At 50.4% G+C, this 12,773-nt stretch overlaps 5 protein-coding genes across 5 annotated transcripts; 2 read left to right on the forward strand and 3 right to left on the reverse strand.

Annotated features, from left to right (window-relative positions):
* Positions 1 to 998: 998 nt before the first annotated feature.
* On the reverse strand, positions 999 to 2,072 carry ARB_04217 (oxidoreductase, 2OG-Fe(II) oxygenase family; the record flags this gene model as incomplete). The annotated part of the gene is made up of 2 exons (XM_003017291.1): positions 999 to 1,856; positions 1,908 to 2,072. 2 exons carry the CDS (start codon positions 2,070 to 2,072, stop codon positions 999 to 1,001), a joined length of 1,023 nt encoding a protein of 340 aa, XP_003017337.1.
* Positions 2,073 to 3,247: 1,175 nt separating this feature from the next.
* ARB_04218 (uncharacterized protein) lies at positions 3,248 to 4,747 on the forward strand (the record flags this gene model as incomplete). Its single annotated transcript, XM_003017292.1, has 2 exons — positions 3,248 to 3,407; positions 3,474 to 4,747. 2 exons carry the CDS (start codon positions 3,248 to 3,250, stop codon positions 4,745 to 4,747), a joined length of 1,434 nt encoding a protein of 477 aa, XP_003017338.1.
* A 759-nt stretch (positions 4,748 to 5,506) lies between these two features.
* On the reverse strand, positions 5,507 to 7,728 carry ARB_04219 (uncharacterized protein; the record flags this gene model as incomplete). The annotated part of the gene is made up of 4 exons (XM_003017293.1): positions 5,507 to 5,675; positions 5,748 to 6,799; positions 6,880 to 7,610; positions 7,713 to 7,728. 4 exons carry the CDS (start codon positions 7,726 to 7,728, stop codon positions 5,507 to 5,509), a joined length of 1,968 nt encoding a protein of 655 aa, XP_003017339.1.
* A 980-nt stretch (positions 7,729 to 8,708) lies between these two features.
* Positions 8,709 to 9,219, forward strand: ARB_04220 (uncharacterized protein; the record flags this gene model as incomplete). The annotated part of the gene is made up of 2 exons (XM_003017294.1): positions 8,709 to 8,877; positions 9,014 to 9,219. 2 exons carry the CDS (start codon positions 8,709 to 8,711, stop codon positions 9,217 to 9,219), a joined length of 375 nt encoding a protein of 124 aa, XP_003017340.1.
* Positions 9,220 to 11,077: 1,858 nt separating this feature from the next.
* On the reverse strand, positions 11,078 to 12,310 carry ARB_04221 (uncharacterized protein; the record flags this gene model as incomplete). Its single annotated transcript, XM_003017295.1, has 2 exons — positions 11,078 to 12,214; positions 12,275 to 12,310. 2 exons carry the CDS (start codon positions 12,308 to 12,310, stop codon positions 11,078 to 11,080), a joined length of 1,173 nt encoding a protein of 390 aa, XP_003017341.1.
* Between the last annotated feature and the right edge of the window lie 463 nt (positions 12,311 to 12,773).

Here is a 12,773-nt window from a genome sequence, read left to right on the forward strand (position 1 = left end):
TACACCGCCAACTTCTGCTTAAAACTGGCCCAGTCGACCATCTTGCCGGCTTCCACGGCTGTATAGTTAACAAACGGTGGTTTACAAAGAAATGAAGCCGTAGACCCGTTGAAGCGGAGCTATTGTGGAGATTGATATAATTAAAGGAATCTGGGGTATTTCAGCCGGGGGATGTGGGAAGTGCCAGAGTAGTGATCAAGCCATTTCACCGTACAGCTCATGGCGGTGGTGATCTGCATGGATCAATTATCTCCATGGGCAACATACTTGGTGCAACCATCATGCGCCTTTACAGCTTGTCCTCTGAATTATCGTTCTTAGACCTACATGTAGCGAGTAAGTGTTAATATTTAGTTAGATAACTACTGAACTGGTCGATCTCGGCTGGGGAGCCGTTATATCCAGGGCGAGCCACGTTATCTTCAGGGTAACTAAGTTAATTAAACGATCGTGAGAGCCAAAGACAAGGAAGATCGAAACATCCATGTCCTGGGAAACTGGCTAACGAAGTAGCTCACTAACTAACTAGCTCGTTAGCTAACTACTAGGGGGGAAGCAAAAGACGAAGTCCACATCGGAGTAACTCCTGAGTGTCCAGTCTGCTATATTTAACTCGACGGTGGGCTTTGTTTGACCATGATAATAGTGTAGCCAGGATGACCTCTTTCTTTCAACAAGGAAACTCTTAACTAGCTAGAGCCCCATAGTTAATCGGCAAGCGAGACAGTCCTGGCTTTGTATTAAGGGGATAGTTAGTGGCGATGAAGCCGCAGCAGTCGTCCTTTTGCCTCTTCGGCACGACCCATGCCGGAGCAAAGTTACCATGCTGGCGGGATGAGGCTCGAAGGCGATGATGATATTGGGGTAGTTAGTTAGAGGGTGATTTTTAGCTGATGGCATGCTGGGTCTCATGCAATAGTAACAAATAACTTGGTCATTATCATTCTTTAAACAGTGCAAAACTGGGAAGCAGCTATGTAGTTATGGATGGACACTATCTAGGAGATGGCATTCAGTCTCATGGCGATATAATCCCCTGAAGCAATCGGCTCATACTTCTTGGGTTTGTCCGGACCATAGCAGCCAGGCAGGCAGTCAATCACCTTGTTCTTGTCTGCGACAATGAAGTAGGGAATCGAGTACCTGGCCCGGCTCATTCGTCGACCACCCGAGTCTCCATCCTTCTCCCGCCCGTTCTCATCCACGTTCACCACTGGCGGAGCCCTGACCCGATGCATCGTCGACCGAAGCGTATCGTTACTCCATCTCATAAGGAAATCTGCAATGTTCACCACCATAGTGCCAGGGATGTATGGAACAGGATTGAACACCCCCGTTTGGTGGATATCTTCGACTTCCAGCCCGCCAACGTCGTCCTGGAAAAGTAGAGTCATCGTAGCAAAGTCAGTGTGAGCAGCTACACGCTCTTTTTCGCCCTGACGAAGCATCTCCTCTTCCACGGGAGGGTAGTGAAGCAGTCTGGTCTGGTTGTCTTTCATCGTATGGTACGACTCGAAAAAGTCCCTGTCAAGCCCCATCCCTATCGCCACTGCGCGCAATATTTCCTGCCCAACATCATGGTTGATCTCGAAGAAGTTGTTGAAGAACGCACGGAACCCAGGGATGGTCGACTCTGGCAGCCAGATGTTGGGGGTGGTCTCGTCATCCTCTCGTCCCATCTCGAAGGACTCCTTGACGTCGGGGATCTTGCGGAGCTCGCCGAGGGTGTCGCTGTCAAACACCATCTGGGTCACCTTCTCGCGGCCTATGCCGGAGTAGCCTCGATGCCACCATCCCTCTGGCGGGTGAGGCGCCTTTTCCTTCTCAGACAGTGGAAGGTCGAACAGTTTTTTGCTCTATATCTTAAGCGTCAGCAGATTGATATTTTCAGCTAGCCATGTCCATACCCAGGAAAACGCCTCATCAACAACCTCCTGAGGGACGCCGTGGTTCTTCAAGTAGACGAATCCAACATCTCGAAAGGCCTCGAAGATCTTCTTCCCTGTCGCCTCTGCATCTTCTGGGCTTCCATCACGGAACGGTGCAAAGTCGATGACTGGAATCTGGCTCATGGTTAGCAGGTAGACGTATGTACTCCGTAGTGGCATATGACTAGTTACTGTAGTGGCTATAACGTCCAAGCAATAACCGGTAGGGAAATAATTATGTCTACTGATGCGGGGAGAATTTCAGCTGATATCATCGATCTATCACAGAGTTGTCCTTGGTCATCCTCATGCTTGTCACAGCTACTCGTCAACCCTCAGCCCTGGGTACTGAGAATGACATCGATCGCAATGATCAACTGGTTAACTCACTAGCTAGCTAGCTAGTTAGTTACTAACTAGTTACTAGTTAGCCAGCTGTTGCGATGAAGCAAACAACAGCTTACATTCCCTAGCCGCAGCATCTCCGAACCGTTAACGACAGAGTCGATTGACATCAATCAAACCCGTTTCGGCAAAAGCTTGACCGTGGTTCTTCCTTTCTCCAGTCGCCGGGCCCGGCATAACGCAGTGCGGATTGGTGGAATACCGTCATTCGAGTTTCCGTATTTAGAATGGCGAAGCGCCAGGGTGGAACTCTTGCTCGAGCGTTGACTTCTCGAGCCTTAAATCAAAATTTTAACCACAGCAAGGAGGAAGGAAGGGCTTTTTGACAGTTTGCCCCCAGACGCAGGTGTTTCGGAACCGTCGCTATGCAGACCAGTCTGGTGTCGCATAGGCTTCGTACTCGAGGAAACAAGAAGAACCTGTTCTGCGAAGATCGTTCCCATTGCTTTTCTCTTCGTATACTCCTTGCTAGTGCCCGGAGGTCGGAGATGGGGAGGGGCTGTAGATACCCTATACGGCCTCCAGTTGTCCTCGATCTATCAAAGTTGTGCTCCACCGTCTCACCGGGAATGATCGAGCCTAGCGTGTGGGGAGGCCTTGGACGAAGGGGGGGGAAGAGAGCGAGCGTCCAGGCCTTTCTTTTGGACCGACTCATGATGCCTTGCATTAGGGACCCCGTTGTGCTCGGTCTCTCGCTCGGCTTCGGTGGCTGTAAGGCAATATGTATAGAGCCTGACCCCCGGGTGTCCCTGATTTTCAAGCAGTTAAAAAAAAGATATATCCACAGTCGGGGTGTTGGCCGCCGTACCTTTTCTCTATCCATTCTTTGTTGATACCATATCAATCATATCTGTGTTGACAGTATCTGGAGAGTGATACTGCGGAGCCTTCCCTCTACAGTTCAGTTGATGACCATGGCAGACATAGCTCAAAAGAAACAACCAAAGCAGCGAAAGAGTTTCCAGATAGAAACTCGCTTTGGAGGAGCAAGAGAACTAAAGAGCCGCAAAGATAGACCGTGCGATGCGTGCCGACAGAGGAAGACTGCGTGTGTCATTGTAACCAAACCGCCATGTTCGTATACCGAGTTAAATCATCTCCTTTCCTTCAGTGGTTGTCCTTGCTGACTGACTTGGATAGGCCGTTTCTGTGAAAGCAAATGTGTGACCTGCTCTTTTATATCGACTCCAAAACCACGCCGTCGGTCACCAGCTAAGAGTCAAGAGAAAGATGCCGAGCTTAGCACCTCTCCTCCTGTCAATATGGCAACCAGTTCAAGCGGTCCAATGCAGCATAGCGAAGCCCCGGTCTATCAATCACCACCGGACCATCTGAGCATGGCAGGGGTAGGAGCTCTGAGCCCAATATCGATGCTGAGTGTATCAGATCATGAGCAATACACAACACCAACATCAATTCCTGGATATCCGGCCACCTTAGCAAGTCCCAATCATCCATCAGCCATCCCCGTCTCAGGACAGGTCTACCACCACCTCCCCGAATACTCGTACTTCGCCAATCCAACGCCACCTTCACATCCCATATCGCCGGCCGCAGACAGCTTCAACCACATCGCTGGCCACGCAGCACATTTTATGGACGTCCCAGGGGAACAGCAGGATATAGGCGCTCTCTCATCATTTCGCTCTGGTGCCGTTGATCATCCAGCCCATCATATGGACATCAACTTCAACCACGTCGAACCTGCGGATCCAACACAAAATCTACCTCCTGACAACTTCTCCCTAGCCAGGGCCTGGTTCTGTGGGGTAGATAGAGGGAAACCCACGACTTCACACGAGAATGACGTGGAAGACATTGTAAGCAGTCAAGCTGATAGCCTGGTACGGCTATACTTCGCGAATGTCCATCCTGCATTTCCCGTACTCTCCAAAGGCCAGTTTCTGCGCGAATACGCACAGGATAAATATAGCATCTCTCTCACCCTCCGAGGCGCAGTATATGCTCTTGCGGCCTATTGGTTACCGGTGGATAGCACCTCACTAGTTTTCCGGGAGATGCTTTTCGAACACGTCCATGTCAGCCTGCAAAAGGAGCTAGAGCTAGAATCCCCGCAGCTATCAACGCTTCAGGCCTGTCTTCTGCTTCTGTACCAGCTTCAACCCCCCGAACACGCAACCGCGCAGGGATCCAAGGTTCTCGCCCTTTCAGCGCAGGCAGTTTCGTGTGCCCATGCACTCGGCCTACACCACAATGACACAGCCTGGGATATACCGGTGTGGGAAAAGAAGCTTCGTAGGAAATTATGGTGGGCAACGTACTATATTGACAGATGGACGTCGGTATCTCACGGCAGGCCGCCACATATCCAGAACGGCACCTTTGACACAGGAGACATTGAAGTTGAAGATCTCGTGTATGACGAGGATGTGGCTGGCCATGCGTGCTCATAACTTGTGAGAGAGGAAAATCATCAGTGTGCTGTGTCTTCAGCTGTACGATTCATTGAGCGGATCAAGTTGACCAAGCTACTGGATACTACACTGGGGTGTCCGTCGTAGGATGTCATCCATATAAATGGGACCACAGTAGATAGATGATTTATGTTATAAGTGACGAGAATAACGAATATATCGAATTGCTCTGCCAGTCGAGGGTATCACTTTGTATATAACTGTAGATTCTGGATATTGATGTTGGAGAGCTGTTCAACGTAAATCAATGCCAAGCCAAGGATCTCTACATATCTACAAACACACAAATGAGAAAAGAAAAGAGATGAAATATGAACATGTTATCCATTACTACCTAGGGAACTATTAGTTTTCCACCGAAGACCGCATCTATGATCGAAGTAATGAAGAGAAAAAAAAAGCCTTTGTATTTTGTTTTAGAAAAGGAAAATAGGGATCTGCTTCGAAAGGAATGATTTGAGTAACCGACCCTCCGCCCTATCCTGTGTATGTTTTTTTTCCTCAGTTCGTTCGAAGGTGGAAAGAAAAGGAAATGGTCATCAAAGGACATAGGAAAAAAGGAACATTAGAAAGACACATGGTATGCACTCATTAGAAAAGGAAAAGACATGACATGATTGATGAACCCGGCGCCCCTTGGTATGATGATGTATGTTTTGTTTTTGGCAGGAATTATTGGTATTTTTTTCGTTAAGGTGGGAAGAAGGGTGTCTCTTTTCGCTGGTGTGAGCGAGACATTTAGTCGACTTCCTCGACGGTTGGGCCGTCGTCGTGGGCAGCAGCGCCACCGGCACCACCGGCACCGGGGAAACCGCCAGGGCCGCCAGCACCAGCGCCTGGGAAGCCACCTGGGGCACCACCCTCACCGCCAGCGCCGTAGAACTTCATCATGATGGGGTTGGCAACACTGTAGATAAGAAGTTAGCGTGATGTTTCTTTTCAAAGGATAGGAAGGTGTTGTGAGAATGGATAAACATACCCTTCAAGCTCCTTCTGCTGGGACTCATATTCCTCCTTGGTGGCGGTCTGGTTGTCATCGAGCCAAGCAACGACCTTGTCGATCTCGGACTTGAGTTTCTCCTTGTCGGCAGCGTCGAGCTTCTCGTCGACCTTGGAGTCGCTCAAAGTGTTCTTGAGGGAGTAGGCATAGGACTCGAGACCGTTCTTAGCACCGATACGGGCAGTCTCAGCCTCGTCTTCGGCCTTGTACTTCTCAGCCTCAGCAAGCATACGCTCGATCTCCTCCTTAGACAGACGACCCTTGTCGTTGGTGATGACAATCTTGTTGGTCTTTCCAGTGCCCTTCTCGAGAGCAGAGACGTTCATGATACCGTTGGCATCGACATCGAAGGTGACCTCGATCTGAGGAACACCACGGGGGGCAGGTGGGATACCAGTGAGCTCGAACTTGCCGAGCAAGTTGTTGTCCTTGGTGCGGGCACGCTCACCCTCGAAGACCTGGATCAAGACACCAGGCTGGTTGTCAGAGAAGGTGGAGAAAGTCTCAGACTTCTTGGTAGGAATGGTGGTGTTGCGCTTGATGAGAGGAGTCATGACACCGCCAGCAGTCTCGATACCGAGAGAGAGGGGAGCGACATCGAGCAGGAGGATCTCGTTGGTGGACTTGGAGGAGGTATCACCGGAGAGAATGGCGGCCTGGACGGCAGCACCGTAGGCAACGGCCTCATCGGGGTTGATGGACTTGTTGGGCTCCTTGCCGTTGAAGAAGTCGGAGACCATCTTCTGGATCTTGGGGATACGGGTAGAACCACCGACGAGGACAATCTCGTGGACGGAGGACTTGTCGATCTTGGCGTCACGGAGGACACGCTCGACAGGCTCCATGGTGGAGCGGAAGAGGTCCTGGCAGAGCTCCTCGAAACGGGCACGGGTGATGGAGGTGTAGAAGTCAACACCCTCATAGAGAGAGTCAATCTCAATGGAGGTCTGAGCAGCAGACGAGAGAGTACGCTTAGCACGCTCGCAGGCGGTGCGGAGACGGCGGAGAGCACGAGCATTGGTGGAGAGATCCTGTCAAAAAAAAAGGTTAGTACCTTTATTATATTTCAATTGGAGGAAAGGGGAGAGACGGGGATTGAATATGTTCATACCTTCTTGTTCTTGCGCTTGAATTCGTTGACGAAGTGGTTGACGAGACGGTTGTCAAAGTCCTCACCACCCAAGTGAGTGTCACCGGCAGTGGACTTGACTTCAAAGATACCCTCTTCGATGGTCAGGAGGGAGACATCGAAGGTACCACCACCGAGATCGAAGATGAGAACGTTGCGCTCACCCTCGGTCTTCTTGTCGAGACCGTAGGCAATGGCAGCAGCGGTGGGCTCGTTGATGATACGGAGGACGTTGAGACCGGCAATGAGACCGGCGTCCTTGGTAGCCTGACGCTGGGAGTCGTTGAAGTAGGCAGGGACAGTGATGACAGCGTTGTTGACGGTGCCACCAAGGTAAGCCTCGGCGGTCTCACGCATCTTGGTGAGGACCATGGAGGAGATTTCCTCAGGGGTGAATTGCTTCTCCTCGCCCTTGAACTCGACCTGGACGATGGGCTTGCCGCCCTTCTCGACAACCTTGAAGGGGAAGTGCTTCATGTCGGCCTGGACCTCGGCGTCGTTGAACTTGCGTCCAATGAGACGCTTGGCATCGAAGACGGTGTTGACAGGGTTCATGGCGACCTGGTTCTTTGCGGCATCTCCAATGAGACGCTCGGTGTCTGTGAAGGCAACGAAGGATGGGGTGGTGCGGTTTCCCTGGTCGTTGGCGATGATTTCAATGCGGTCATCACGGAAGATACCCACGCAGGAGTACGTGGTACCCAAATCGATACCTGGGAAAAGATGTTAGCTATCACTGGTCTTTTTTTGAAGCTGCCGGAAAGCTTGATACGCTGTCTCCGGCCTCTTTCGAAGGGTTCGGGTCAGGTACATACCAACTGCGGGAGCCATTTTGGATGTTGTGTATTTCTGTGTGTACGAAGGTGGGTGTGACAAGGTAGTGTACAAGCGAAAGAGGGAGGGGCTTTTTTAAGACGCTTCTTGAGTGCGTGAAGCTGCTATCTCTGATCAAATTCTGATCAAGAAGATGTTTCTTGCGGGAGTGAGAGTGCGAGTGAGTGTGAGAAGAAGAAGAAGAAGAAGAGAGGGAGGAAGAGAAGTTGTGCGAGTTGAAATATGTTTATATGCGGGCGGTGAGGTTTTCGGCCTGCCAGAAGCTTCTAGCAACTTCTTCGCCCGGTCCCACCTCAAAGCCCCTTCGCGCTGCTTCTGCCTCCCTCACGTCACTTCCGGCGGCTTCTTCTGCCTCTTTGTCCGGCCTGGCCGGCCTGTCCTGCTACGCGCCCGTCGTCTACCCTGCTGTCGCCCACTAATTGGCTGTTCTCGCTGCCTCTCCTCGCCGTCGCTGCCGTCTACTCTCTGCTGCCCTGCGAGCCTCTGTTTACCAACAGCGTCGAGGGGGAAAAGTGGCGGGAAATTTCGAGGTGGGCTTATGACGTAATCAAGGTGGGATGCTGGAAAGTTCGCGAACTCTAGGGCTGAGCAGAGGAAGATGTGACAGTACGAGTAGATAGAGTTGAGCAGTGACTGTTACCTTGTCTACTGTTACTTTTATCTACTTCTGCTTTGTCTACTTCACTTCTACTTCGCCTTTACGTCTTCTTTGGCTTCTTCGGCTTCTTCGACGTCTCGCTTCTTCCAATTAAGCGCCGCAAAAAAAAAAAGCCTGCAGAGTCAGTGGGCTGTGTCACGTGATTAATGACTAAGCATCTCGACCTTCCCTTCTTGGGTCGCGAAACTCAACTCCGCGCGTCTTCGCTTCAGCTTCGACTTCAGCTTCAACTTCAACTTCGCGCAGGCAGACCGGCTACCAGGCTTCGAGACATCATTCTTTAGCGATACAGACACGCTCGTTCGACCAGCACAGCACAATGGGTGACAACACTGAAACTACTCTCGCCGGAAACGACGCCGCTATGGACACTTATGTGGACAAGGGCAAGGGCAAGGCCGTTGAGCGCGTGCCTGACGATGTGGAGATGGAGGCAGACGACAGCTCAGAGGACGAAGACGATCTCGTAAGCTCCCTTCTTTATACTAGTTGAAAGCTGTATGGCTAACATGATTGTTGTTTTTGTTGTAGGAGGACGGTAAGCGCTAGCTACATACACCCACTGCATGCGCCAAGTTGATCAAAGCCCAAGAGTTCAAGTTCAGCACTGACTGTCAATATTAGCTGTCGATGAAGATGAGGAGGGTGGGAACGATAACCTCGAGCCCATCTCGACAGACAACATCCTGCCCAGTGGCAGACGCACGCGCGGCAAGGAGGTCAACTACGCGGAGCTTGCTGCTCAGGAGAAGGAGACGGGCGATGTTGCCATGGACGACGACGATGACGAAGACTTCAAAGCCGCTCTTGACGACGACATGGAGCATTAAACCAACTCAATGAACCGGTTTCGTGCTGCATTCGGTCTTCCCTTTAATGGCGCCGGAGTTTGAGCCACTACTCTTTTTTTTTTCCTTTGACTTCTTCACACTTCTTTCAATTTTCTCACTTTTTATTGTGGCCGGATGGGGTGGGCTGACTGGCTTTGGTGGATGGAAACGGTCTCAAAAGGGGAGAATCACTTCTGAGGGAAAAATCACAGACTACGAAGCAGATACAGCAACATTTCGGACGACCTTTTTCTTTTTTTAACCATTATTATTATGATGATCGGAAGGGATGATTCAAAAGATTACTATTTTAACGAACCAAACAGTGACCGGTATTCTCTTATGTCTCCCGTGTCTTATCAGAGGCCCCTTTCGCAATTACGAATCAAGTCACTACCAGTTCAAACCTCCTTACTCGCTCGAGCCAATGATCTAGCTCTCCTCTCCATGTTCCTGCGCCTGCTTTTGCCATCTTCGTCTTCCTGGAGTCCCCAACTAACCAGCCACAACATAATAAGCTCTCCTTTGTTTCGCTGACTAAGCATAATATGAACGCATCTCAATCTTAAAATTAAATCCTTAAGAAACAACAGATCTCCCTTTCTTCATCTCTTGGTCAGATAAAACAATGTCTCATGTCTCTCCCTTCTTTGCTCTCTCAGTCTGAATAAATGGCATCCCGGTAAGACATCGAGCCATCGTCACCATGCGGCCCAACACTGCACAGCAGCGTCTTCTAACACAGCGCCAGATTCACCCACTCAACTCTCCACCAGCGAGATCCCCGGTCTTCCTCCTCGCTCTTCGACTCATATAACGGCGGCGCCAGCAGGTCGCCTGCTCACGCACAAGCCAGCAGTCGATCCCCTTCGCGGCCTGGTGGATATGCGCAGGGGTATTCGAACGGCCATATAGGTGTCGGCGGAGGTGATGGGTCCGCCTACAGGGCCGCTACACCGAATTCAAAGTCAGTCCAATACAGGCCTATTTCTTTTTTGTAGGATATCCCTACTAACAAATCAATGTAGAGGCCAATATTCAGATGCGGTTCTGTCCTCGCTAGAGTCGCAGAATGACTCGGAAATAGCAGGCATCACAGCCAAAGTGAAGATGTTGAAAGATGTGCGCATATCTCGGCATGCTCGCATACGCGCATGCGTAACAGTCTCCTGCTAACTCCTGCTGACTGAGGAATGTCGTATAGATCACAGTAGCTATCGGCGACGAGATACGAGACTCGACCTCCCTCGCAGAGAAAATGAACGATGCCTTCGATTCCTCCCGCGTCAAGCTACGAGGCACCATGAACCGCATGCTCAGAATGGCGGAGCGGACTGGCGTAGGCTGGAAAGTCTGGCTAGGCTTCTTTGTCTTCGTCTTCTTCCTCTTTGCCTACGTTTGGCTGTCATAGTCTTTCTCTCTGCGCCTGCAATTGCCACACCATGCCATGCTCCCACGCCTTTCTTTCGCTTGATGTTGGATACTTCTGCACTTGCTCTTCTGGAATATAACTTTTCACTTTGGGTTTAACTCGTTAGAGGAGTTATGGGATTTTAGCTTGTTTCTTCTGTTCTTCTGGTGGCCATGGGATGCTGACGCTACATACGATGATGCCTGACGTGTATCCTTTTCTCACCCTTCCATTTCTCTGTATATGTCTAGGGGCGCATATTCCCTCTCTTCTTTCTCTTCCTTCCCCTTCTTCTTCTTCTCCTCTTTACTTCTGCTGCTTAACGAAGTGTTATTCTTAGCATGGAATTTACTAATTTGTAATGCCTCATCCGTTCAGCATGTTTCATGTAAAACATATCTGGGTATTGATAATCTAATTCTAAATCTAACGGTACGCCGCTAGCCTTCACATCTCTTCTAGGTCAGAGTCCTCGTCCGCATGTCTCCGGCTTCGTCGTCGAGATATACTCAGCGGGTTCGCCGGCAGCATGTCGCTGGACCCAATGTCTATACTGTCATCATTCCCTCCCCACCGTTCAATGAACAATCGTTCAGCTTCGGTTTCTCGCCGCGGCCCTGAGGGTGTGAGATGGGGTATATATCCTGGAGGTAGGCTGGCCCAGCTTAACCTCGAATGGCCTTCATCCGTGCCTTCATCTTCACCTTCCCCTTCTTCTTCTTCTTCTTCTTCCCCATCTTCGTCATCGTCTTCGTCATAGACATCTTCATCAGAGTCTGTATGTTCCCATTCCTGTTGTTGAGAGGGAGCCTCCTGTGGCGCATCCGGGACGCTGCCGTCTAGATCCCGCTCCATCATCATATTCGACTCACCAGGAGTCCTAGTATTATTATTCGGTGTACGCACCTCACTAGTGTCACCGTATCTATCTTCTTCGTCTTCTTCGTCTTCTTCGTCATCTTCGTCTCCATCCTCGTCTTCATCCTCTTCGTCCGCGTCCGGAGCCTCGGGGACATCGTCATCTAGATCTCTTTCCATCATCCCTTCTTCTTCCTCATCCAGAAACTCTTCCTCTTCATCTTCATATCCTTCTTCGCCTTCCTCTACCAGCCCAAACCCTTCCCCGTCGCCATCGGGTATATCACCGTCCAAATCTCTCTCCATGCCAGCATCCCCTTCTACACCCTCCCCAGCACCATCCAGCCCCAATCCTCCTTCACCGCCTTCAACTCCTTCCATGAACTCTTCTTCTTCTATATCGCCCTCGCCTAACCCCCCGCCGGCACCCTCCTCGCACTCCATCTCTTCTTCTCGCAGGCCCATCATGGTCTTAGGGAAACCAGCGGGCCGAATCCATGAAAATCCAAAGGACGCAATGTTCTGTTTTCGTAATGTAAGGGCACGTTCTTCTGCGAGTAGTGTAGAAAGCGGATCAAATGAAGCCGAGAAGAGAGGGGTGTTTGTTCCTTGAGACCGGCCATTTCGACGGCCAGGTTGTGGGTGCTGCGCGCCGGAAGTTGTGTTTTGGGAGGAGTTGGCTGCAGACCGTCCTGTGTACGAGGATGAGTACCATAGGGTATGGGACTGTAGGAATTATTATCAGTAGGAGCGCTGTCGCAGCTGTCATTGAGTGGTAGCACTCACGTCCCTAGGCTCTATTGGTGGGAGAGGGTTAAACATCGTGCTGCTATAACATAGACGCTTGAATATCGCTGCAGGTAGGAAATGTCTCGGGTATTAGTCTGTGTTCAGACCTTCGAGGACGTCAACGTTGTCTTTGTGCTTAGACGTCGGTGATTACTGCTTGTTGATGAGGCTCAAGAAGAGCTTCAAAGACTGTTTATCTGTAAAAGCTTGGCATAACTATATAGATAAGCTTACATTGGAATGCATCTCTCTTGACAAGGAAAGGCGCAGCAATAAGTTATTGAGAGGAGTTGCTTCTCTTGTTAATATTCAAAAGGATATTTGACGCTCAAATACTGCTAGGACATGGTATGCGTGGGATGGGCAAGACCGAGTCGACATGGTGGCTAAGATGTAATATGGCCACATGCAAAAAATTCCATAAGATTAACACCACGCAACAAATTAGAGGCCCGACATCTAGTACTCTGTACCTTTCCATGGCTAATTCTTATGG

Source organism: Trichophyton benhamiae (assembly GCF_000151125.1).
Source record: "Trichophyton benhamiae CBS 112371 chromosome Unknown contig01293.0, whole genome shotgun sequence".
NCBI classification, from domain to species: Eukaryota; Fungi; Ascomycota; class Eurotiomycetes; order Onygenales; family Arthrodermataceae; genus Trichophyton; species Trichophyton benhamiae.